The sequence below is a fragment of the Pezoporus occidentalis genome, unplaced genomic scaffold (assembly GCF_034315485.1).
Source record: "Pezoporus occidentalis ecotype Australia unplaced genomic scaffold, CSIRO_AGI_Poc_V1 ctg104, whole genome shotgun sequence".
Classification (NCBI taxonomy): Eukaryota; Metazoa; Chordata; class Aves; order Psittaciformes; family Psittacidae; genus Pezoporus; species Pezoporus occidentalis.
In genome coordinates this window covers 2,510,509-2,536,697 of record NW_026912822.1, presented here as the reverse complement: position 1 = coordinate 2,536,697, position 26,189 = coordinate 2,510,509, and the positions used below count along the sequence as shown (strand labels likewise).

Genomic DNA, 26,189 nt, shown 5'->3' with positions numbered 1-26,189 from the left:
GTTACTTCACATAAATCAACTCAAACACCCAGAAATTCACCAGAAGTCAATAACTTCCTTGAGAAGTGATGATTGTCATAAATGAGAAATCCTAACCCCTGGAAAAGTAATTTCTGGTCTTATTAGAGTGGATGCCCACTCTGAGGTGCATGATACCACATCTCTGTATCATGCTCTCCATTGCAAGCATATTACCAAAGCCGTCCTTTCCCTGTCCTTTCCCTCCATGCCTTAAGATCAGCCCAAGCCTTTCAAACAGTGTCACCTCCCTCTCCAAATCCTCAAACACTAGTAGTTTCATCTCTGACTTTAATGAGAATCATTAAATCAAAGGGAACACAGATTCTGTGAGCAGGCTGGTACCGCTTGCAGCGATACCGGTGTACCTTGGTATCAGAGCTGCCCACACACCTCAGAGATGCAGGGCTAGAAAACAAACTGTGGAAGCACACTGGGGCAGGCAGCTCTGGTGAACAACCATGGGGTGGGAGGTGCTGGGGTGTCACACTGCAGTCTCATGCGTGTAATTCACGTGCTCCTGAGTGTACACGTCTGCAGGCAGACGTCTCTGTGCTTGCTGAAGAGTGTCTCTGGTCAGAAACCTGTGTGAGCATACGCTCCTTTGGAGGGGCTTCGGGATCAAAACAGCTTGTTGTTCCCTAGAGTTCGGGCGTCTGAGTGGGAGCCAGAGGGGCTCGTCCTTTGCAGAGAGGGCGGGGAGAACTCCGGAGAAGGTTTCCGGATGCTGCAGAGAGAAGGAAGGCAGGAGAGGGGAAAAGGACAGGGAGGAGAGGGAAGACAGAGAGGCAAAGAGCACACCATTATTATCACAGGAATAAATCTTACTTTGACATTTTCCCAAGACACAAGCCTCATGGAGCCCACCATTACTTGTCTTTCTCCTTTTCTCTCCTAAATTACCATTCAGAACAGTTCTTCAGCATGTGATAAATCAGAAAATGGAGCATCCTGAGACAGCAAAACCAGCTTCCTCCAAAGCACTTTCTGTGGTATGAGTGAAACAAACCCCACAAGTCCTTGATTTTGCTCTCAAAGCAGGTGTAAAACAATTCTTACTAACTTCGAGTTAACAAGCTACAGCCCATCAAGCATCCCTCCCTCCATCCACCTCAGCCACTAAATAGAAAGCCAGCCCCAAGATACATATCTATGCAAACCTAAGTAGCAACAGCTTCACATCTTGCAAGCACTTGACAGCAGCAAACTAGAACAAATGCAATATGGAAAGGAATAAAAAGCAGGTGGCTTGTGCTTGGCTGAATTTCGTGCAAGGAATAACGCTTAGTTTGCTATGGAGCACTGAGCTGTACGGCAGTACACGGCTGAAGCAAATCTGGAACAGAACCTTCACCTGCCCCTCTCAAAGAGGCAGCCTGTAAGTTATTGAAATCTCTCTCTTCCTCAGGGAAATCACGTGCTCCTCAGTGTAGTATCACAGCCTGTCTTGCTCGTAAGAAGATTAGAAACTCTTTCCAAGAACCTGGATTATAAGAATAATAGGCCAATATACATCCCAGGAATATTGTGTTCTGCATGACTTTTGCAGCACTTTGAGCATTCAAAAATTGCCCTCCTGCGTGTGGTATTGCAAGGTGGCCAGTGTAGTGCCAGAAAATGGAAAGGAATGTGATCTATAGAAGCACTTCAGCACAAGGAATTTTGAGAGCTGGAAGTTGATTACTCAGGTTGGAAGCTGTTGGGGAAGGAGATGAGGGCACAGACCAGAGAGAAAACCCCAGGGGAGCTCTGATCTCTGGGACCGCAGCTATCACTTCAAACAATGACACTGCAGGGAATATACCTGTTTGTTACAGACATTTTCACCACTTCCAAGGGAAAAGTTATGCAAGTGCTTTCCCTAGGCCATGGCAGACCTGCTCAGATCATCTTCTGAGCTGTGGCAAGTGCCTGGCCAGAAGGGGAAACTGCAGCCCCTTGGTACCACTGAGTTTTGGGGTTAGGCACCCAAGTCGCTGTGGAATACTCTCTGGATGTGAGAGTTGCTTTTGTGCTCTGGGACCTAAAAGGATGCTGGAGAGGGACTATTCGTCAGGGACTGTAGTGATAGGAAAAGGGGTGATGCGTTCAAACTGAAACAGGGGAAGTTCAGCTTAGATATAAGGAAGAAGTTCTTTACTGTGAGGGTGCTGAGGCACTGACACAGGTTGCGCAAAGAAGTGGTAAATGCTCCATCCCTGGCAGTGTTCAAGGCCAGGTTGAACAGAGCCTTGGGTGACATGGTCTAGTGTGAGGTGTGCCTGCCCGTGGCACGGGGGCTGGAACTGAATGATCATCAGGTCCTTGTCAACCCAAACCATTCTGTGATTCTATGTGATGTGATTAGCATACCCAAGCAGAGTAACAAGGAAGCACTTGTTCCACTGTTACAAACACACTAAACAGTTTGTGTTTCCTTTCCTAATTACCTTTGAAATTAAAATACCACACTGGCTCTTGTCTCCAAGGAAGACCATCCTCCTCTCCCACCCCAAACACTGGCCTCTGAAACATATGGGCTTTTATCACAGGTCTACTGCAAGTATCAGCACACCTTGATGTCACCTCACAAGATATAGAAAGACAAAAGCTCCCAGCTTCCAACTTGTTTTAAAAGGGTTGTGTGAAAGGAAGAAGAGCTTTGTGCTGTGTAGTACAAGCTTGCCCCAACATACACATACGCGCACACCTTGTGTACGTTCACAGGTTTGACTCATTACTAAAAATGAGTGGAAACAAAAAAACAAGAAGCAAAAAAAGCTGTGCTGTTCCCTGCCTCCTTCCTTCTTAAACTGCATGGCACATTCCAGTTTCACTGAGCTGGATCAGTTAGGAGAATTCTGCCAGTGACCTGAGAATGGATACCCTTCTGCTGAGGAAATCTGAGCAATGCACAAAGTGACCTCACCACGTTTACAACACAACCTGCCTTCAGTTTTGATTGCATGTATCCAACCAACACGCCTGACAAGGGGATGCTTGTCTCAGTGTTCTTGCCTCGCCAAGTAAGGACTGTAAAAGAGCTAAGCTGCAAATCCCTCTCTCCAGCAGTGGTACCAGCAGGACCAGGGACTTCACATTCCCACAACCTCTACGCTAGAATAAAACAAACTCTTTTTGTCTCCTGTGCAAATGAACAAACAAATGAAGACAACCCGAATCAAAACTCTCGCCAGCTTTGTATCCAATTCAAGCGAAACCAAACTTGCTTTTTCCCCTTTTTTTTCCCAGGCTGTTTTTCGTATCCGAGATGTTAAGTTGGGAGGAACGGAAGCAGTGCAGGAACAGGCACATGAGTCAACTCAAAGCAGAATTGTACAAAACAGGAAGATCTTCCAGTTCTGCTTTCAAAAGAATAGAAGCTGATGGAACAGGAAGAAATGCCTTTTCCACAAGAGGCCTACTGCAGACAGCAAGTGTGGGCTGACCCAGGCAGCCTTACCACGCAGAGCATCGAGGAGGACTGTCCCTTTGCTGTCACAGCAGCAAGGCTTGTGCATAAGCACAGAGGTAGGGAAGATGACTGCAGGGAGTCAGTGGGTCCTGGGTCAGAAGTAGACCCAGGGAAGTGCCAAGGTGTGATGGTGAACCATGTTCATAGGTGCCCACACCCAGCCCTGCATGCAGACCCAACTGGGACATATATAGTGGTCGCTTCTAGGACAGAAATCCCTGCCCCAGGCTTGGTGTGTGGCTGCTGGATGCCAGAAAGCAGCTATGATGGGGTGGTGGTAGGCCTGCAGCTGGCCTGCAGTGGCTGGCTAAAAGTGATGGAGTGTGGAATTTCTCTCTGGGCCACTTGTATCTGAATTTCAAACCCGAGCCACCTTCCTCTCTATTTCTGTTTGCCTGCATCGCTCCTCTGCCCTCACATCCACCAGGCCTGGGAATCTTTCCCTTGCAGAGTAAGGAGCTGGCATTTTGGAAGAGAGCATCTCCTTCCCACTCAGCAGAAAGCAGAGTCTGGGGTATGCTAAAACTGTTTTTAGCCTGTCAGTCCACCCAGGGAGAGTGCAGGCAAGAGCTGTGCCACAGGCAGTGGTAGAGCTCAGCTCCCTGAAGAGACAGGGCAGACTTTTCAACACCTTACTGATCTGGCTGAGATGAGGCTCAGCAGAAAGAAGGACAGAGCAAATGTGGGGATGAGCTGTGGCGGGCAGGAGGAAGAAGGACTGAGCTTTCTCCCCCTTGCCCAGACTGAGCACTTGGAAGGTGAACAGCAACTCCTTGCTATTTACGCCTTGTAAACCCTGGAGTTGTTTCTACCCCTGTCAGCATCTCCTGGCTTGTTTGCTCTTTCACCTGTAGACATCTTCCTCAGCTCAATACTGGCGTGTCTCTAGGCACAACTCTACCTCATGGCAAGCCAGGTCAAGCCCTGTGGGGTCTCTGCGAGCATTCATGTACTACCCAGCAGCCTGGGCATCATTTCAGTTTCTCTGCCTCTCCTCTCTCTGATGGAAAGGAAAAGCTTCCTATGGAAAGGTTATGGGCCCTTCCACCCCACAGTGTGGCTAGTACCTGGAGTCAAGCCCCTACCCTGCTGCTTTTCCTTGAGACAATCAATCACAGTGCTTGGGCCCACCTCCCGGGATTCCCTGGGGCAGCAGGCAGAAAGGGGCTATGGACCAGCAAACCCGTGGCAGAAAAAGGGCAAGAGGTGGAGGCTACCCCTCTGCCCAGGCAGCTGCATCCCGGGAAGGACTTGCTTCCACAAACGGGTACTTACGCGGGGGTCCCACACAGTGTGAGGCGTGCCCGTGCCAGGAGTGCCCTCATTTCATATACTCCCCTTCGCTCACATAGTCCATAAAAGACCCCGGCAACTCAGCAAAATCTTCCAAGACAAGACTGGTGGAATCCTCACCCAGCAGGTCACTGTCAGGCCGGGATGCCCGGGGCCGAGGAGCCGGTGGTGGAGGCGGCGGTGGCTGCGGAGGGGGCTCAGAGCCATCAGCCTGGCCAGAGGCAGGCGGTGACTCCTCGCAGTCCTCTGACTCCCCCTCGGAGGAGGCTGGCCCGAGGACGTGGTACAGGCTGGGCAAGCGGATGTCGAAGTGAAGGCCAAACTTGGCAAAGAGCTTCTCGTTGAGGGAGTAGAGCTTCTCCGAGATGTCGTAGCCCAGGTGGGAGGAGAAGAGCCGGGCAATGTAGCGGTCCTTCCTCAGGAGGAGATACAGCTTCTTCCTCGGCCAGGTGATGAAGCTGCAGTCGGTCTCAGCTGTCAGCGTGACCTGAAGGAGGGAGCAAAGTAAGCTCCATTGCCTGGTGGGGGGGTAACTCACCTTGGGGCTGCATGCTTCTCTCCAGTGAAGGCTCCCAGCCCCTTCAATGTATGGTCTCCTTGGAGCCAGATCATCCAAGCTGGTCAGATACATCCTCACCTACCTGTTTTCCTCCCCAAGAAGCCTGAGGCCAGGTTTTCCTATGCAATTAGTGGCATGCCCTTGCTTAACCTAGCCAAGTGGCTGGCTAAATATTGATACCAGGAAATAAAGGGTTAACATTGTGCCTGCTTGCTTAAGCAGTCGCTGTTCTTAGTGAAGCAGAACCGTAGGAGTCAAAGTTGCTAGAATGGTGAAGCAGAATTGTAGGAGTTACAGCTGCTAGGCAGAATTGCAGTAGATAAGATTCATAGCTTAATATTTAAGACATTCTTGTTCAAACAGTATCTTTAGAAAGAAAAGGAACAAAAGATAGCCAGAGTAACAAAATTTACAAACTTGACAAGTTTCTGCTTTAGGATACATAAAACCGGCTTGTACTGAACCTGAGGTTTGGACAGGGGCCGAAACCCTATTGAGTCTGCGTGAAAGCAAGAGGTTACTCGCAGTGATGAAGAGGAACTACAGGCCCTCATCCTCATAACGCCCTAACGACCACCACCAGGAGGCACTGCGCAGGCGCACCAATGGGATGAATGCCAGAAAACTAATTATAATACTCGACGGGAATAGGTTTTGCATATGTATTAGGCGTGAAGCAATCTCATGTTTAGGTAATCATTATATGTAATATAAATAAACTGAGTAGCAGAGGAAAGGCACGCATGCTTTTGGAGGAGCAATCCCCATGTGCCTCAGCACTGAATAAAAGCATACCTACTTTACAACTCTAACGAGTTGTGGAGTCTATCCACGTATCAGTATCACTCTCTCACTTTCAAATGATGCTCCCTATTGACACCTGAGTGATACAACTGAAGTGAGCAGGGCAGCATAGACTGGGTTTGGAGCACAAGTGTGATGAGGAGCGGCTGAGGGACCTGGGGGTTTAGTCTGGAGAAGACTCAGGTTGGGGGGACCTTATCACTCCCTACAGCTGCCTAACAGGAGGATGGAATGAGATGCAGTCAGTCTCTTCTCCCAAGAAACAAGTGATGGGACAAGAGGAAATGGCCTCAAACTGTACCAGGGGAGGGTTAGGCTAGAGATTAGGACTTCCTTCCCCAAAGGGTGCTCAGGCACTGGAACAGGCTGCCCAGGGCAGTGCTGGTGTCATCATCCCTGGAAGTGTTCACACACCATGTAGACGAGGCCCTCAGTGCCATGGGTTAGTGGTGGCCTTGGCAGTTCTGGGAAATGGTTGGATTTGGTGATCTTAAAGGTCTTTTCCAACCTGGTTGATTCTATGATTCCACAATGTCCTCATCCCTCCACAGACAGGCTGCAGATGGGGTGTTCTGCATGCCCAGCCAGCCCTGTGGCAGGCTGCCAGCCCATCCTGCTGCTGGATTGCACAACCCCTGTGCCGAGAAGGCCCTGGGAGTGGGAACGGCCATCTGGAAGGCTTGCCTGGTCGTCCTGCACCAGAGGGACAGCCTGTCTCACCAGGTCTGTTGGGTGCTGTAGGGCTGGATGGCTTTGAAGGAGGTGCGGTACAGCCCAGTGAGAGGGGTTTACTGTGTGTTTAGGTAGGGAGCTCACCTGAGGCTTTGTTGGGTTGATGTTAGAGAATACTTCATTTTGCTTTGGGTTTTGCCAATGCAAACAGAGCCATTTTTCCCCCTAGCTGTAAGACCAGACTATTAATAATAAAAACCATTATAGAATACATGAGTGTATATTGTAATATAGAAATATAATAATTATATTAATAACAGTAATAGATAAGAAAGACAGGGAGGGTCAAACTGCTTTGGGCTAAAGAAGGACATCCGAGTGTAATGAAGACACCAACATGTGAACAAGTGCGGGAGCCAAAATATCCCGGGGGCTCCCTTTCACCCTGTATCAGGGGTCTCCTTGGCCAGCCACCATGGCAGAGTGCCACTGGGAAGCTGAACATGGCCTGGGCACATGTGTGTGTCCTTGGGTTTGATATTTAATGCCACTGCCATGCAAGCAGCTGCCTTATGAAAGAAATATAGGAGATAAAATCTGAGAACTTTCCCAGGCTGAGGTGAGCAAGAGGAAGGGTCACATGGAAACTGAAGTGACCAGATTCTCATTTTCCTAACCAACTTCTGGCACAGCAGTCAAAAGCCTCTGCTTCTCATGGGGGATTAAATGAGATGTAATATGAAAACCTGCCTCCTAACCAGGACAGCAGGGCAGATTCCACTCATGAATCCCCTTGGCACAAGTGCTCTGGCATTGGCAGAGCCCATAATTCAGTTTTCTGGGGAAAAGTGACAGCCCTGAAACCCAACTCCTTCAGGCTTTGGGAGCCAGCAGTCCTGTGGGAAGAAGGCATAGCCAGAACAGAAAGCTCAAGGAAACCAGCTCTCCTTGTAGACCACATTGAGTTTCTGCCATTTTTTTATGCATTCAGGTTTGAAACTGCTCAATCCAGACAGCCGTGGGGTAAACTTGGGCAGGAAAAACCTCCCATGCACTTCTCCAGCAAAGTCCCAGAGTCAAATGTGCACTTTTGTAACAAAATGATTGTGATGCTAGGAATAAGGGTTGAGATATACCACAGAGTATTAGTACTTACTCAGGTAAGACAGACTAGTGGGTTAAACAGCTGCCAAAAGCACCACATCACCATGGTTAAGCATGGCCATCAAAAGTAATGTCCTGCCAGGAACATGGACTGGTCAAGTCTCACGTGCTGAATGCTGGTCTCACACAGGCTGCTGCTTCTTCAGAGAATCCCAGACTGGTTTGGGTTGGAAGGGACCTTAAAGCTCATCCAGTTCCAAACCCCCACCGTGGGCAGGGACACCTTCCACAAGAGCAGGTTACTCCAAACCCCGTCCAACCTGGCCTTGAACACTGCCAGGGATGGAGCAGCCACAGCTTCTCTGGGCACCCTGTGCCAGCGCCTCAGCACCCTCACAGGGAAGAGCTTCTGCCTAAGAGCTCATCTCAGCCTCCCCTCTGGCAGGTTAAAGCCATTCCCCCTTGTCCTGAGTAATGTTCCTCAGTAAGCAGATGTGGGTTTGGGCAATTCCTGCACATGGCTGCAGCCTCTCCCCACCTAGGGCTCTGCCTCTCCATCCTGGTTGTAGGCAGAGCCGACCTCCCTATCCAACCCTGTCTCACCAAGCATGAGAAGGACCAAGAGCATGGTGCTGGCAGGGCTGGTGCAGCCTGGCACTGGCTTGGTCCTGAGCTGTCTCATGCACCACTGATAAAGACACTCAGGAGGTTTGGGAACATTCAGTTCCACAGAAATTAGCTCAGAAAACGCTGCCGAGGTCTTTGCAGGTTGCCATCAGACAGCCATTTCTCTGCCAGGAGCACCAGGCAGCCATTGGACTCTTTGCTTGACTCTGAGGCAGATAGTCCAGGAGCTAGCAGCAATTTGCTGCTGGATTTAAACCCCGTGCAAAACATGAAATACCCTCACCCCTAGCACAGCCATGCTGTTGTTAGCTCGACATGACTATTTCTGTAGCCCTGTGGCACAGCTGCACCAGAAGCCATCTCCTGCAGTTGTTCCTCTTGCAAGGCCATCATCACTGGTGATGGCGAAGCTTTCAGGAGCAACTACCATGACCCTTTTGTACATGGGACAAATTCAGACCTGAGGAAAGCAGGTTCAGAGAGCTGCCCTGGTTTAACCACCTCAGAATGTGGCTGCCCTCATGAGAAAGCCTCATTGTTCTTTCATGACTGTGCCATGTTCCCAAGGGATTAGCAAAACTCCTCCTCATATGCCCTAACTGATACATTCTAGATAAACCTCCTGACAGGGATCAGCCTGTCCTGGAATGTGAGTTAAAGGCAGAGGGATGTGGGCTTAAATAACCTCTTCCAGAAGGAAAGACAAACAAATACTGTGGGGTGTTGACAGCAAGAGCAAAATCCTTTCAATTGCTCAAATAAGAATTGGTCTGATCTCTCAGCGCAGGATTCTTCTGCTCAGAAAGAACCATATTCGGGTGTGAATCATCCTTTCTGCCTCTCCACCCAAAACACATAACCATCAGAAAACTTCTGTGAGGAAGAGGATATTTATGGGTTTACATCACTGCTGCATGTTGCAATGACTGCCATCTGATGCTGGAATGATACACCCTGCTAGCAGCGCCCAGGGCAAATGTATCAACACAGGTACTAGGGAATGCTGTAATGGAAGAGAACCAGCAATCCAGCACCTCATCTGCCTGCTAAACTGGAAGGAGTGCCATGCTCCACCATCCCTGCTGTCAGCTGATAGGAGCATGCACTGAGCTCTTCAGAAGAAGGTAGGAATGAAGGTAACGCAACTGATCGCACCATCCTGTGCTGGCTAACCCACGAGGAAGGGGAGAAAAGCATTCATGGTTAGCTTTGAATGGCATCATGAGCCCCCTCTGTCCCCTTCTCAGACACACAACGAAGCAGCAAGGAGCAAAGCTGGGTTACCTGGAAAGTTCCTTCCTCAGAGGGTCGCAGCGACTCCCATTCTGGAGAGTCCAGGAACTGGTATGGAAAGACGTAGTGAAGGAATTGTCCATCCTGGCTCACACGGACCCTGCAGAGAGGACACGCTTAGGCCACAAAGGAGATGTCACACAAACCTCATCAACTCACACAGCATGCAGGCAGCTAGTCACATCAGGGAGGAAAAGACTCCTTATCTCATGCATGTCTCATACCCTCTCCAGGACAGCTGCAAATGCTCCAGTCTACAGGGCTGTTGCTCCTTTCTCTGTTGGAAAGGATATTTGTTGCCACTTCCCCATATTCCTTCTGGTTTCCATTTCCTAGTACAAAGCCAGCCCTCTCAGGTGCAATGCTTGGTCCTAAAACAGCCCTTCTCACTCTGCAAGACTGCTGCTGCTTTTCAAGAGTTGTAAGCCAACTCTTTGTGCCTGCATCTTCTTCCTGTCTCCAGGGTTGCACAAAGACATTCCCTGACTTGATGCTGGGAAGCTGTTACACCTAGAGCCCCCAGAAACCACCTGGGCTATCGTTCCTGACACATCACACTGCCAGCTCACAGTTAGTTGCACATTACCATTCAACCTCTCTTGGAGTCCCAAGTATCCTTTCTGCTCTACTTTTGCTACAATTGCCTACCAATGTCAAGGTCAAACCTGCACCCAGCCCTGCTGTGGGAGCAGAGGAGGAGCTGTACAGGCCTGGGGCAACGGCAGGGCATTCTGGAGTTCTATTCATAGCTCTGCACCATCAGATTTGGGGCCTTTTTCCTTCCTGACACCATCTTCCCCTGTTGTACAATGCACAAAGACAACTCGGCATGAGCAATTCAGGAGTTACAAGGCTCAGTTCAAAGCTGGGAGTGCTGCCTGGAAGGGTCAGGGATCAAAAGGCACATTTCTTGATCCAGGCACATTTCTTGATCCAGGCACATTGTGCATTTCCAAGTCCCCCTTGTCTTGCTATTGTTCAGTTTAAGAGGGAGCATCTTAATAGTAGCAGTCCTCTGCTGGGTCAGCAAGGACCACGCAAGGCAACAGAGTGGATACCAGGAAATACAAATCCAATCCCATCTCCATAGAGTATTCCATACCAGCCAAGATACACACTTCCCACTGCAAAAGAGCAGAAGAGCTACCCCAGCAGCACCATCTTACTGACCATTGCAGCACCTTCTTGCTCAAAGAGCAGCATCAGATTATCCAGCGCAGGGCAAGACAGCACAGACTCTTCCCACTGACATTATTTGCAGATAGGTAAACTTCAGAGCATGCTGCTCAGCACAGAGGTTTGGTAAGGGGAAAGACACCTAATGGAAACACACATTCCCCATTTCCTCCCAGTGCTTTGCCATTCAGCACTGGTGAGTGGTCCCAGGATACTCTTAACACATCCTAGAAATGGGACAAACACCAAGAAAAGGAAAGACAAGCCTTCTTTACACATCCCCTCGCCAGAGAGGATGGACCATCACAGTAAAACGTAAGTCCTAGGGTGATGCTGGGTTTGTCTTTCTAAAGGAAAACCCTTATGAAATACAACTCCTACAGCTCAGTGCTGCTCCCATTTACAGATCTCCTTCCTTTCCCACTCTCACTTGACATTCAGTGCCAAGTGGCTGGCAGCAGCTGGGAAGCTAGTATCATTCCTATTTGTATGCATTTGGGTTTTGCACATCATGAAGAGAAATGCTCATAAAGGCAAGCCACAGGATCCCTAGGGAATAAATGCCAGTACTTGCTCAGCACAATTCACTCAATAAATACCGAGTGGGACTATCTAATGGTTCTCAAGGTCCTTCTCGGTAGTCCAGAGGGAGGAACATCATGAATGCATGACAGCACAGGGAAAGAAAGAGGCCTGATGAGGCAGGATCCACCACAGGAAAGTGTGCTCTCTTTGGATGAAAGGACGCTCAAAGTGAGACATTTCAGAGCCCTGAGGGTTGAGGTGATGGAACAGTTGTGGGACCTCTCCCTGAACACTGCTGTCTGGGGCAGCAGGTGGACTCAGCGCACTCAGTGCACAGCTGTTCACATCACAGAGGTGTGTCTGGTACCCCCAGAGACCACAGGTCCAGACACACTGCCTTGAGAAACACCCTCTGACAGCCAGTCTGCTCAGAAATGAGGTAACTTTAAAATGGCAGAGAAAGAGGTACAGATCCCCCAGCGGTATCACAGCACGGCTGAGCTGGGTGCTTCACCGCACATAGTGCACATGATTCTGGGACCCATTCCCTGAAATACCCACACTGTCCCCCTTCCCAACAAACAGATGCATATCTCAAAGCCCTTTCAGAGGAAGGAAGCAATCCTCACCCCAGAGGATGAAACCACAGAGGGTGAAACCACTACAATAAGCCACGGCACTTTGCTGTCAGACTTTGCTCAGAAACAGGAGAGCCTTTACCTGCCAGACAGCAGCAATGAGAGGCGGTCAATGGGCGTCTTGCCCTCCACCGCATAATTCTGGTCTCTGACGAGTGACTGGACCTGCTCTTCACAGCACTTCACAATTTCTTTGTAGACATCCAGGGGCACCTGCAAGGGCAGGTACATGGTCTTGTAGAGGAGGTTAAACTCTTCGGGGATGGTGTCTCTGCGGAGCCGGTAAGCCAGGTGAGCCAGCTGAAGCAAGCAGGCGAGGACGAGCAGCATGTTCCAGATGAAGATATCCAGTCCGCAGGCGCTCAGCCAGCCCCACAGGGCATAGCAGAAGTAGCCTGCAGCCAGGAGGCCAAAAATATAGAGGGACCCAAAGATGCCACTTCCTCCCATGTAACCCAGGAGGACAATGCAGCTGGCCAGATGATAGGCTGCCCCCTCCAAAGTGTCCTTCCAGGCATCACACACCGGAGGCTGGAGAAGAGCCTGGTCCCACGAGAGGCTGCTTGAGCTCATCCTTCCCCACTCCCCACCCTCCCTGGCTGTCCTGTGCTCAAACTGAATTGTCATACACAAAGAGTGCTGCAGAGGTCTGAAACCAGAGCTGCTGTTCCTCCTCCTCCTCCTCTTGAGCACCAGCTGGTCCCACAGCAGCGAGCTTCAGAGTGACATGGTAAAACGCTGCTGAATGTTTCTGCACCCAAAAAACAATCCCAAGAGGGCTCGCTGCTTTGTGTCTCACAGACCGGCGGCTGGCCCCCTCCTTAGCCACAGCACTGAGAAAAGAAATTTGCAAACAGAAGGTGAAAAGAGCTCAATCAAAGGAAGAGCAGAGGCCATTAGCTGGAAAACTCACAAACAGGACAGAGATCTCCTTGCACTCGCTGCTCTCTCGCCTGCCCTCCGGCAAATGAAAATAGCGATCGTGAGAGAGCAGCAGAGGGAGCTGGTGTTGACTGTGGAATGTGTATCACTTGGCAGCGGAAAGGAGAGAGACCCCAAATGGATAACCATGTTTGGAATTGAAATCCAAGGAGCACAAGCAGGGAGGAGAACAGAGAGCAAGCATGCACCCGCTACTTAACATAACTCAGGCACCCAGATAAGCCCGGCGCAGCGCGAGGAGGGGAAAGGAGAGGGGAAAACAACCAGCTTATCGCAGCGAGCTCCGGCCACACATGGGGCTCAGCACCACTCTGTGCTCCTGCAAGAGAGCGACTGTCACCCAGCACTAAAAAGGGAAAAGGTCACCCCCTTCTCCTGCTGTGGCTTGCAGCACTTAGCAGGGGAGGCTGGTTCTCAAGAAATGCTTTCCAGGCGCGGCAGCAGAGCCTCCCCCGTGCCCCAGGGAGCTCCATCTCGTGCGGCGTTTTGGGCCAAGGGGCACAAGGTAAAGCTCTGCACAGGCAGAGAGTTGCGGCAGCAAGTTTAAAGCTACAGTAAATGAGCCATTGGGGCCAGCTTCATCTATCACAAAGAGGAAACTATCCTGCCTACAACTGCGAGAGTGTAACACTTGGGAGCATGCATGGTGGGGAAACCCTAGTGGAGGGAGGATTCTCCCACCCCACAGATAACAGGCTCTGTAGGGAAGCATCCTCGGGAAACGCCATCTCACATTTTTATTTCTTCATAACTATTTCAGACCTTCATTCAATGTGAAAAGCAAACAATTCCCACTTGGGTAACCCAGGACACAGGCACGAGGGACCTGCCGAGTCCAGTCCTCCGTGGTCAGCTACAGAAAAGATGAATAGATGCAATTTCTCCCCTGCTTCGAGTAACACGTTGTGAGTCGTACAGGCAGGATCTGCCCTGTTGCCTGGAAGCAGTTACATTTCAGGCTTTGACGCAACCCGCACGGTCAGTCAACAGTATGAAGTCAGCCTGCATGGGTCAGTGGAGTAGAGATAGGGTTTCAAGGGTGGTCGTGTTTCAGTCCGAGCTTGCAGCTGCCCTGCCTAACGTGCCATTCCCACTGGCACCATTCACTTAAAGACACACTAATCGCCTCTTCTACTAATAGCACTCCGGATAACACTGTCTACTGGGCAAAGCTGAATCAACGCTTTATGGCAGCCTGAAAAAATTCATCACAAACTTGGGCAGTACAATCTCCCTCTACAATGGTTAGGCCACATATAACACAGAGTGGTATCACTCCTAGGAACAGCAAAAGCTGTGTGTGCCATCTTGACAGGTTGCCATGTGTGAAGGAAGGAAGACAAATTAAGCTTTTAACAGGGAGGGGAGTACAATCCATTCAGAAAGATGCTTTCTGTTAAGGGTGAAGTGAATCAGGGAACCTTTTCTCCAGTGGTCCCTTATAAGAGATGAATCCTACAGACTGAAGCAGAACAAGACTCAGCTGCAAGAGGTATGGAGAAATGAAAAACCCGATTTCTCTTGACCTCTGCAAAAAGGGAAGGATGATCTTATAGGTGAAGCACTACAATAAAATCCTTAGGAGCCAAGTTCTGTTTTTCATGCCATTGTCATGTACTTGCTAGATGAGCTCAACAACTTGTCTACCTTTAAGCTTCTGAAAAAAGATCAGTCTTATAAGGGGTCCTCTTTCTGAGATAGGCAGACGGTTGATAAAATAGGGATATGGGATGTCAAGACTGGGAACACTCAGGAGAAAGATACTTCACGTAAGACCTGTGAGACAAAACTGAACTGCTGTGAACAGCAGTGTAGAACAATGTTAGAGGAAGCATTCTGAGAGGCAACATCGCAATTTCTCCCCCCTTTCCATACTACCAAGAAACTTTTGCAACAACATCAAAGAAAGAGACCAGAAAGAAAGTTACTAATTTCACTCCTCGGGTAAATTCCTGAGCTAGAAAATACTCTGGAACACAACTTTAATGACTTGTTAGGACAAAGGTGTTACCTCAGGCATCCTTCAGAAGACAAAGAGTGGTGCTCCAGTAACCCCAGAGGCACGTGCTGGGGTCAGAGTGCTGCCAGGGATGAGGACAGCCTGCTGTGACCTCCTTACAGAAGGCAGATAGGAAGCTTTAAGCCCACAGCAGTAACAGCACCAAGCTCCCACTGGAAACCATACAGCCTTTCTGCAGGGGCTGAAAGTGATGCTGTAGAGAGAATGCTATAGCCTTTTAAAAGGTAGATCTCTGAGCACAGGCTAGAGATTGATTTAGGTGTTCTCAGGCCCAGTTTTTCTTATAAAATAAGGAAGATTTGTAAAGTGGTTGAAGCACCGAGGCTCAAATCTTCCTTTCTTCCTAGAGTGCACCGTGGCCATACAGTCTCCACAGCACTTTCAGTTTTCCACCCAGCACGAGTTCAAAAAGCTCTTTATTTTCCAAAGAGAAATTCTATTTTCATACCTTGCCTTGAGTTAGAACATGTGCTTTCCCTCCAGGGAAGCTGGGGTTCATCCAAGATGAGCATTCAAAAGCCAATACCAGTTCACAGGGGAAAACCATACAAATATTAAAAGGGAGGTACCGAGGCCCAAAACAATTTGACATCAAGAGATCAAGTGCACAGAAAACACCTGAGCAGCATTAACGCTATTCCCTGGAAGAAGACACGTAGACATTACAGCAAAATGAGTCTGTGAAGAAATAAAATAGACATGTCAAGCTTTTCAGCAGTGAAACTAACAATCTGTAAACAGATACTCCACTGGTTTCCCCACTTACAATGAATTCAACCAGTAGCATATTATATTTAGGCCCGTGAGATGATGCAATCCAGGTACAGGCTGCACTATGTTTGTCAAACAAATCCTCTGTCCTGCAGCACTTCACTGAGAGTTTATCAGTCCCAAATCTCACAGCAGCTGGCTGACATTTTTGATTTCTGTAGTAATTAAAATCCTTTTTGATTTATTATGTAGTGCATCGCTAGCATTAGTCTGCAAAGCTGTTACTTACACACTAATAAACCCTGTAGCTTCAAAATAGTCACATATATAGTCACATTTGATTTACAGCTGTTGGGAAAGGTCTGAAGCCTACTCCAGACTACCTCATAGGGAATCACAAAGGGACATGTACTGTATGTAGCTGAACTGCTACACAGTTCAGTCCCATTTCGTGCTACTGCCACGTTTCACACCCTCACAGGTACATCAAACACCCTGTGCAGGGTAGTGTCTCACCAGCTCTATTGGTAACTAGTAACACAGCGCCAGTAACTCCCACTCCCCCTCCCCAAATCAAGCTTTGAATCCACTCCCCAGGAAAACTGTAGCAGCAAGAAATGTGATTTGACTACAAGTTTTTGTTGCTTTAAGTATAGAGCTGTCCAGTACCCTTTCTGTCCATGTTGTATATGGGTATCACAGGATCACACTCATCATCTTCCTTCCAAAAGTTTTCCATAGTATCTTACCATGCTTTTACCTTCAGGCATGCCAAGATGTTGCATTTCTTGAGTTTACAGAATTTGTAAATTCTGTAAACGCATTTTTTCCTTTTCTTGACCCAATTTAATAGCACTGCATCTCACTTGATGACCTCTGACCCCACTCTTTACTCTGTAACACCATTTCTACGGTTTACCCAGACTGGACATGCTACCACAAAGCTGGCTCTCATCCACCTTTTAACGTTCTCTTCAGTTCAAGCTCTGGCATGCATTGATTCAAAAATAAATAGCATTATTTAAGTTTCCACCTCAAGATAAGAATAAACATCACGAGGAATGCCAGGTCCTGCTCCCCAGACAGCTACAGGCCTTCACAGAATCCCAGACTAGTTTGTATTGGAAGGGACCTTAAAGCTCATCCAGTTCCAACCCCTGCCACAGGCAGGGACACCTTCCACTAGAGCAGACTGGCTTGTCCAGCCTGCTCCGCATGCATTCCTTCTCATAGGCTGGAAACCAACATGGGCACAACTCTTACCTCAAGACAGGAGAGTAGACAAGCAGCAGAAAACTAAGTCTTAAAAGCCCAGCTTGTCCTTGGCAGCCATTTTAAAGCGCATTTCCTCATACTCCAGGACCTTCATGAAACATTTCCAGAAGCAGTCAAAACTCCTCACACAACCTGACAGTCTCAGCAGAGACACCACCAAGTGCTGCACTCTAACCATTCACAGCCTATTCATTGCTACTCATTGCTCAAAACATGACGAACCCAGCAGAGAAACGATGACTGCACCCATCCCTCCAACAGGATCAAAGCCAAGAAAAGGATCAAGACAAAGCACAGATTTTGTATCTTAAGTCTCTGAAAAGCAAACTCAGCAGGAGAAGGAAGCAATCAGTGATGCTGTCTTAAGCAAAGTCAACTCACCAAAGGAAGACCAACACCACTAGGGTTGCACAGCAACACAGTATGAAACCAAAGTCCCTGCACAAGTGTAACAAATTAACAACTGCACTTTCAGCTCCATTGCAAAAAAGGAATCAAAGGCCACAACCACCCTCCCACTGTCATCTCACACAGGTGAGGAAAAAAACATTTAGAAAATACAAGCCCATGCACACCTAGCACAAGACCTTGAACATAGCAAAAATTGGCATAAAAAAGCTTGCTTTTCAGGCAAATTTACTGTACATACATCTGTAGTCCTCTGCTCCCTTTCCCTTTATGAACCACTGGCTCAAGAATTTGAGTTTGATAAAATTAGAAATAATGCAGCCTGAATCCTAGGGTAAAGCTATTCAAAAGAAGTTCAAAAAATTCTAACAGGGGAAAGCAAATCCAGTTTTGAGTCTAAGGAAAGATCATTTCATAAGGCTGTGGTCATATTTTGGTACAAATATAGTTACATTCACCAACACAAACCGCACTACAAGCTCCAGCACAACTTTGCTGAAAGCAGTAACAGATCAGTGTTATTAGCATGATTTCTCAATTTGAATCAGTGAGAAAACCCACCAAAGGCGTATATGTTCAACCACAACACCAGAGGAACCTGTGTTCTCATGTCAATGAGCAAGCAGGCTTTTCTCACTCCCTCCACTCCTACAGTGCCCTGTTTGCCATGAGGGGAGCAGTGTCATTTCTCTACTTAAAAAGAAACAGAAGTCAGGAACACTGGTCATTTTCAGACTTTTATTAAGAGGAAAAAATATATTTTCTATAGCAGTGATCAAGAGCTAACAGTGGAAAAGCCACAGATGTGATGCACAGTCTATCATTAACAACTCTTTATAAATAGATTCTTTATATTTGCTCTGTGAAGTAACTTGCAGAAATAATTTATTTTGCAGCTCTCCAGAACACAGTCACACCACAGACATCACCTAGAAGAGAGAGGAAAGACAGCTTCACAAAACATGGATTTCCACTGGATATTGAGGGACTGTTCAAAGATAAAAAAACCCCAAGCAAACTAACCACCAACAAACCCACAAAACGCTGGCATTAGATATCCACGGTGAAGTTTGGATCTACTGGAAGACAACAGAGGCAGAACCATACTCTGCTGCTGAAGAGCTACTCACAAAGGCTGTATGCTGCCAGGCAGCTTCACCACCCTCATGAGCACTCCAGGGTCAGTAAGGAGTACTTTGCCTTCCCTCTCACAAGGAAGACACTTTTGCCATCATGAACAGTACTCTGGGCCTTCCAGCGGCAATAACTGAGACACCAGGGCACTTCAGAGGCAGAGGTCCTGAAGGCTGTACTCACCACATTCACAGTCCTGCTCATCTCATATCTTGAAGCCCAGGGCTCTCAAACACTCTTTGTGAGCTTCAATTAGGTGCCCACAATTTTCTTCGCCCTTCTCAATGATGCTGCAAAACAAAGTGATTTCCAAGGTTCAACAACAAAATGTTTGCTTACTATTAGTCAAAGCCGCAGAACTGACAAGCTGCTGGAGACAATTAGAAATCCCTATTCAGCTTCAGAGATCTTTTTGCCTATCCTGTTCAGGGCAGTACTATACTTGCCAAAAACTTTATACCTCTCAGAAAGCTGCCACAGTCTGAAGCTACATACCTAAATATCTGATGAAATATGTAATAGACTTTCCTATTAACAGGCCTGTGACTATTCTGGGCAAGTCTAGACAGGGATTTGTTATACAACACGAAGCTGTCACATCACTTCAAGTATGCCGATCTTGCCTGCAACCAGGTTCAAATCATTTGGTACAGAAGCCACAAAATTTCTCCAGTAAGAGACCAGTACAGAACAGAGTGACCAGTAAATGATGCTTCAGTCCAGCTTCAGTTGGTATTCAGGGAACCTGAAGGAAAAAAAGCCCTGCCCAGCAACTGCTAAAAAAAATATTCACCACATAGGTAACTTTTGATATTACTCATCCATCCAAGTGTCTAACATGTATCCAAATAATGGTAAGAACCTAGCACCACTTATGTATCATGTATACCACAAAAGTGGTTCAGACTCATTCTTTGATGGACCGAAGTGCTTCCTGTCCCCAGAGGCAGGGATTTCAACACTCTGCAAAGCACAATTCATGGGCCTGATCAACCCTCAGATGTCATGTTATGTCATTCTTGCCATACCAAATTGTGAATAATTAAAATATCCTATTTTCTAAATCATTTGATCATAGAATGGTTTGTGTTGGAAGAGACCTTAAAGCTCATCCAGCTCCAACCCCCTGCCATGGGCAGGGACACCTTCCACTAGACCAGGTTGCTCCAAGCCCCTGTGTCCAACCTGGCCTTGAACACTGCCAGGGATGGGGCAGCCACAGCTTCTCTGGGCAACCTGCGCCAGCACCTCAGCACCCTCACAGGGAAGAGGCTTTAAGCTTAATTACACTAAGTAGGGCCAGGTCTGCTGGCTGCCCTGGACAGCACCATCTGACCCAGTACTTGCATCCTACCACTCTTTTCACATGGAGCCCTGGACTCACCTTCACTCTACCACATAACTACACACACAGCCCTAACTTCAGCAAAATACAGTGTCCGGCATCATGTCACCTACCGAACAACCAATGTACCGCCTATCAGGTTAAAAACAAAGAAATTATAAATGCAGCTATATATCTAATTATCAAGTTTTCACCTCTATGAAAAATGTCATCCTGAGACCTAAACCCCAAAATATCTTACTTAAGAAAACAGCACTTGTAATTAATTAAACAATAAAAATGCTACTACCTGCTGGTACTCGTTGCTTTAGTCAGTTAACAGTAGGGAAGATTTGTAAGCAGCATTAAAAGCTAATCTCTGAAACCTGTTTTAAACCAGGGCTATGAAACATTAATCTCTTAATTTCGAATTTATCCCTTTAAAGCACGTTCTCCTCCTCCCTCTCCCATCACTCTTGGCTGCTCCAGCACCCTCCGTCCGTGCTGGGGAGAGCTCCCAGCATCACCCCGGCAACGTTGTCAAGGGCAGGAACTCCTGGAAGGCAGCAGGGAGGGGAACGCACCGGCCCAAACCGCGCACATAGGGCGGAAGCGGGCTGAGGACGGGTTAAAGCTAAACCGCCCGTTCCAAGCAGCTCGGCTGTGGGCCGCGCCCCCGGAGGGCAGTAACCGCACAGGAGCTGCCGCCCGCCCCGGCGGTCGGGGCCACCACAGCCCACAGCAAGACCCCGGCGGCGCCGGCTGGGGCCTCACCAGGCGTCCCGCGCTTTCTTGGTCTCGGGGCAGGCGCAGCACGGCTTCAGCGGCTTCTTCTCCGCCTGCGGCTCCCCCGCGCCCTTGGCGTCGCAGCTGGCGGCGGCCACCGTTGACATGGCGGGCGGCTCCCGGCGCAGCACAGCCTGCGGGGAAGAACGTGGAGAGAGAGGCCCGCGGCGCTCAGCTGGTTCCGGGTGCCCGGCCGCGCCAGCCGCCCCTTCCCGGCCCGCCTGCTCCCGCGGCACGCCGGGAGATGTAGTCCGGCGGGCTCCTGCCGCCTCTCCCTGTGCCTGCCGGCCCTTCCGGCAGCGGTGTTGTCCGTTATCCCGGCGAGGGCAGACCAAACGTGTCACCCAAACGGATCCCCACTTCTGTAACGATAAAGGAGGTGTCCAAAGAGGCGCTTCCCCAGGAACGCTTAACGGCCAGAAAGAAAAGGGAAGGGGAGAGCGGGCAGCAGGGTAGAAAATGGCGTCGGCAGCGGAGGGGAGCTGTCACCAGCGGCACTGTTAGCTGGAGCACCAACAGAGAGGATTTTACCTCTGCCAGAGCCAAGCTTCATGATCAGAACGTCGTGGCCAGCTTCCTAAAGCTCTTTTTTGCCCTATTCATGCAGTGGGGAAAATGGGCTTAGTTCTTCATCGCAGTTGTGCACTGGAGACCTGTGGCAGTGAAGGACATGTGGCTAGGCAGGTATTGCATGTATCTCACGATCACAGAACAGTCTGGGTTGGAAGAGACCTTCAAAGATCACCTAGTCCGAGCTGCCTGCGAGGAGCAGGGACATCTTCAACTAGATCAGGTTGACCAAGAACCACATCCAGTCCTCTGGGCAACCTGGGCTAGTGTTTCACCACCCTCATTGTAAAGAACTTTTTCCTCACATGATGAAGAAATAATGCTCAATAGCCATCATCATTAGCAACATGAAATATTGCTGTCTCATGGCCGGCGGCTGGCTGGTCCCTGCCATGGGCAATAGGGGAAATGATACAGAGCTGCTTTCCCTTTGCAATCTGCCCCAAACCAGGCATCAGCAGCCAAGTCTTGCCTTCCAGGTCTCTGCCATATAGAATCCCAGACTGGTTTGTGTTGGAAGGGACCTTAAAGTTCATCCAGTTCCAAAGCTCCACCATGGGCAGGGACACCTTCCACCAGAGCAGGTTGCTCCAAGCCCTGTCAAACGTGGCCTTGAACACTGCCAGGGATGGGGCAGCCACAGCTTCTCTGGGCACCCTGTGCCAGCACCTCAGCACCCTCACAGGGAAGATGTTTTTCCTCATATCTAACACTAAATTTACCCTTTGTCATCTTAAAGCCATTCCCCTTGTCCTGTCACTACAGGCCTTGTCCAGATTTCCTGTCGGCCCCTTTAGGCACGGGAAGCTGCTCTAAGGTCTCCCCAGAGCCTTCTCCAGGCTGCACAAGCCCAGCTCTCCCAATCTGCTTCCATAGGAGAAGCTTGGCTATTCTGCCACAGTCTGTCAGCTCCCTATGGCAGCCACGTGCTATACTTGTGTTGGAACCAGCCCTGATGATGACAGGGTTACACACACAGGTAGAGACTGGCAAGCACGTTGCGGAGCAAAGGGACATGCCACACAGGTAACATGAGAAGGGCTGCACAGCAATGGATGTGACACTGCTGAGAGCTGGGAAGGGAAAAGGATTATGCCTACTGGAATACAGCTGCTGTGCCTTTTAATGGGGTGTACCAAGAGTCAAAGACTAATTGGCAGCTTGTATCATAAACTAAGGGGATCCAAAATTGCAGGAACACTGACAAGAACATTTGGAGGGACAGAAAATATTAAATGTTTAATTAATTTCTAACTTTTAGGATGAGGTTTTTACATCTCATGGGCAGGTGATCCCATACTTGTCAGTCACAGAAGTGATGAAGAGTAAATAGCAATAGCTCCTGTAAAACAGGTTACATGCTCTCAGTCTCTGCAAAACTTAGGAACTCAAAATATCTCCTAGGGATCGGAACACTCCACTCAAGTAAAAGACTGAAAGGTGCCCTGCAAAGCAGGAAATCTCAAGCAGCTCCACTGTTTTTCAAGAGTCCTGGGCAAGACAGAGAGAATGATTTCTATTTTTTTTTTTTTCAGTATTTACCCTTCCAATAAACCAGGCCAGAAGCAAGAGCATTCTGTTGAGATTTTGGTTTTCTATTTCTCTGGGTCACCAAGGTGAATGCCAACATCACTCATCTGTGCTACCTGAATGAGTAAATGATAGGAGAGGATTCTTTTTCGATCCCCTCATTCTCACATAGAATTCCAGAGACAAGAGGCAAAACCCAGCGCTTTTGCCAGAAATCCAAAGCTCCGCATTTTTCTTGCACAGGTAAAAGAGGCTCTCCCGTTTCCACCATCAAGGCACCTCTGTGGCAGCCTGACAATGAAACACAGGCTTCTGAGGAGATCGCCATCCTATTTCTGAAATGGTGCCATGTAACACTCACCTAATTAGCCACCCACATAATTATCCACAAAGCTCAGCTCAGTAGCCTGTCCCCAGCCATCCCCTTTGGCTGAGAGGGTTGTTCAGACTACCTGTGCCCGCACAGCCTCCTGGTTCAGCATGTGAGGCCATGAACTGGAAGATGTACAGGTTGCATATGGTGACCAGAATATGCTTTTCCCACATCCACGCAAATATGCCTCAAGATGGAGCTTATGAAAAGCACACATCAGCTCTCCAAAACGGTGCCTTGGTACAAGGGGGTTTTTAACATATTAATCATGTTTTTCTTTCAAATTAACTAGCTTTGTCTTTTCTTCCTAAAGCTTTATTTACTGGCCACTATCCAACAGCTGAGGGCTAGTGACAGCAACACAAACTCTGAGGGGAAGTCTGTAGTGAAAAAAAATCCTCAAAGGGAGCTTCCCAAGTCTGCAACTGAACTGTATCTTTTATTTAACATCTTTTATTTAAAGAGAGAGTTTGAATGACATCTATTTGGCCTGTAGAAACCAGGAAAAGACCAAACAAAACACATTTTATTCTTGTGCCTAAGGACTGATTGTTAACTTGGTGCTTCTTGTTTTCCGTTTGTACTCTGCCTGCTGACAGTGGCAGAAGAACTATATTAAAGAGCATGTGTCAGGATGAACAGATTTATCTACCAATCAAAGTGGAATAGCTAAGGGCAGGCTACTGTGCTGGAAAAATTGTCAGGTCTAGTACCTAGGAAAGGAGATTCAGTGAAAATCTTGGTCTGTGAAAGAGATAATGAAAAACAGACCCTCAATCTACCGTGGCACTTGGCAGCTTGGTGCCACATGTGAAATTACAAGACTACAGATAGTACTGGCCATTTACAGCTCTGGGGTTCGAGGAGTCCCACTTACACTGCCCAGTGGCATGGGTTTCATGGGGCTCCATGCAGGCCTTTATCAGAATTCAAGAACATCCAACAGTGACTCATGATGTATAAACATCACAGTAGCATGGCAGTCATTGCGTTGCCTTCAGTTACACCGCTAAAAGAATGGGTGTCCAAAAAAAGAAGTACTTGTCTGTTAGACTCAAATGGACATGCTTTTCAAGAAACCTCAAAGCTATACTTGCATTCAGTGTTAGGCAGGGTAAACCCCGATCACTAACAGTTAACGGTAGCAGTCTGGGGTTTTCCAGATTTCTTACACTTCTGATACCCATGACAGAAGCTAACTGAAGCTGTGGAAAATCTGTGTGGTGAAACAGAACTATTTTGATATCTTTTTCATGCACTGCCTATTCTGGGAACCACTAACCCGTTATCAACTTGCAAAAAAGAAACTGTTTAATATTGGTCTAGAGAGATAGTTTTGTCTTTGTCTTAGTATAAACAGGAGACAGCCACTGCCCCAGCAGCCCAGACAACCATATGTTGTGTTTAATTGTCAAAGAAGTTGCCTGTGTTACAGGACTTCAAACCTCTGAACAAGATGACCTGAAAGGGCCCTGTTGCCTATTATATTAACTGCCCAAGTACAGCGTAGAGTTTTTGGTTTTGAACAGCTGCAAAGTATACCAAATACTGTCAGCTCAGCAGTATGGCCTGAGAGAGAATCAGTGCTGGGATAGAAGGGCCTTTGCTCTGGTCTAGTACACAATAGAAGAGACTCTAAAGTGATTAATTACATCCCCTCTAAGCTTCAAACTCCATCTTTAGGTGAAGGCAAGTGGCTCACTGGGGTAAAATCACCTCAAGAAGTGATGTGGCAGTCCCTTCCCAGGCTGAGAAGCAAATTTCCATGTTTCAGGACTACTGCATGCAGAGATGCTGTACCACAGGACTGAACCATCCCCTCCTGACAGACAACCCACAAAAGGCTGTATGGAAAGAGTCTTCTTTCATACTGGCAAGCAAGCCCTTAAAGAAACAAGTGTAGAATGAAGATTACTATTAAGGCATTTCTGTCTCTTTGAATACCCTACAAACTAGTATTGCAAACAGACCATCTCTTGCCAGAAATTTGGTCACATCTTCACAGCATCAGAGGCTGGAGGTGGAAGGTAGTTTGCAAGATCGCAGTCATTTTCCACTTTAGAACCCGAACTTAATCTGACATTGCAGGACTCGGCACACAGCATCTCAAAAATTCTGGGATCTCATGCTAGGATCAGGACTCTGTGGACTAGGGTTAGGGTTAGGGTGTAAAGACTCTCTTACAACAACAAGCAGAGCAGAAACTCTTGGCCTAGTCAAAATTTGCAGCAAAACTAATTTAAAGAATTGCACTGCTTGCTTTTGCTCAGAAACCATGGTTTTTACAGTAGAGTCAAGACGCTGTTTTCTGCACATCAACAGTTTATGCTAAGACTATGACCACTATCACTTTCGTTACACCTTTTCCTTTCACTGCCTGCTGAAAGCATATCCAAACACACTAGTAAAGATAATGGATTTGCCATGCATGCAACACTGCAAATTCAGCATGCAAGCTCCCTGGGAACATGACAAAAGAAGGAATTTTGAACTCTGCCACAAAGTAACCTGCCTGTTCCACATGCATTGGAGGCAAAACCAGCCAAGCCTTTGGATATGTGTCAGCTTTCCCACAATGCAGATAGGGAGCAGCTGATGTTGGATGAACGTTTTAAGCCTGGCTGGGCTTAGTTTAGTGCTTCCTCAGCTGCTCCCTTCTATGGGGGAAACACCCATGAAAATCCAAGCATTCTGGAGTAGATCCCATTGCGCAGACTGGTGGGAAGGAAGGACCAGGTGTTTGTACTCAAATGGCTGCGTGTGCTACCAACACAACAAAAGAGCATGGCTGAAGAAGACAAGTGTGTATTGTCTGACAGTCTCTATGCTTAGTAACTCAGGAATCAGAAAATCCTAACTTGCATTTGAAAAATAACATCACAAATTCTCCAGAAGACATGAATCTGTAACAGTCTGTCCCTCCGCTGCACTCAGACTCTGTTTTCAGTTAAAA

At 48.1% G+C, this 26,189-nt stretch overlaps 2 protein-coding genes across 3 annotated transcripts; both read right to left on the bottom strand.

Annotated features, from left to right (window-relative positions):
- Window positions 1–292: 292 nt before the first annotated feature.
- On the bottom strand, window positions 293–13,590 carry POPDC2 (popeye domain containing 2). Of its 2 annotated transcripts, none has more exons than XM_062618924.1 (4): window positions 12,246–13,590; window positions 9,816–9,924; window positions 4,748–5,252; window positions 293–745 (listed from the first exon to the last, which is right to left on the bottom strand). In XM_062618924.1, exons 1-3 carry the CDS (start codon window positions 12,788–12,790, stop codon window positions 4,794–4,796), a joined length of 1,113 nt encoding a protein of 370 aa, XP_062474908.1. In that variant the 5' UTR covers window positions 12,791–13,590; the 3' UTR covers window positions 293–745; window positions 4,748–4,793. The 2 variants fall into 2 exon arrangements, with proteins under 2 accessions (XP_062474908.1, XP_062474916.1); XM_062618932.1 differs by having other exon boundaries at window positions 4,886–5,252; window positions 12,246–13,588.
- Window positions 13,591–18,243: 4,653 nt separating this feature from the next.
- Window positions 18,244–20,978, bottom strand: LOC134163625 (cytochrome c oxidase copper chaperone). Its single transcript, XM_062618647.1, has 3 exons — window positions 20,752–20,978; window positions 18,837–18,943; window positions 18,244–18,448 (listed from the first exon to the last, which is right to left on the bottom strand). Exons 1-2 carry the CDS (start codon window positions 20,868–20,870, stop codon window positions 18,859–18,861), a joined length of 204 nt encoding a protein of 67 aa, XP_062474631.1. The 5' UTR covers window positions 20,871–20,978; the 3' UTR covers window positions 18,244–18,448; window positions 18,837–18,858.
- Between the last annotated feature and the right edge of the window lie 5,211 nt (window positions 20,979–26,189).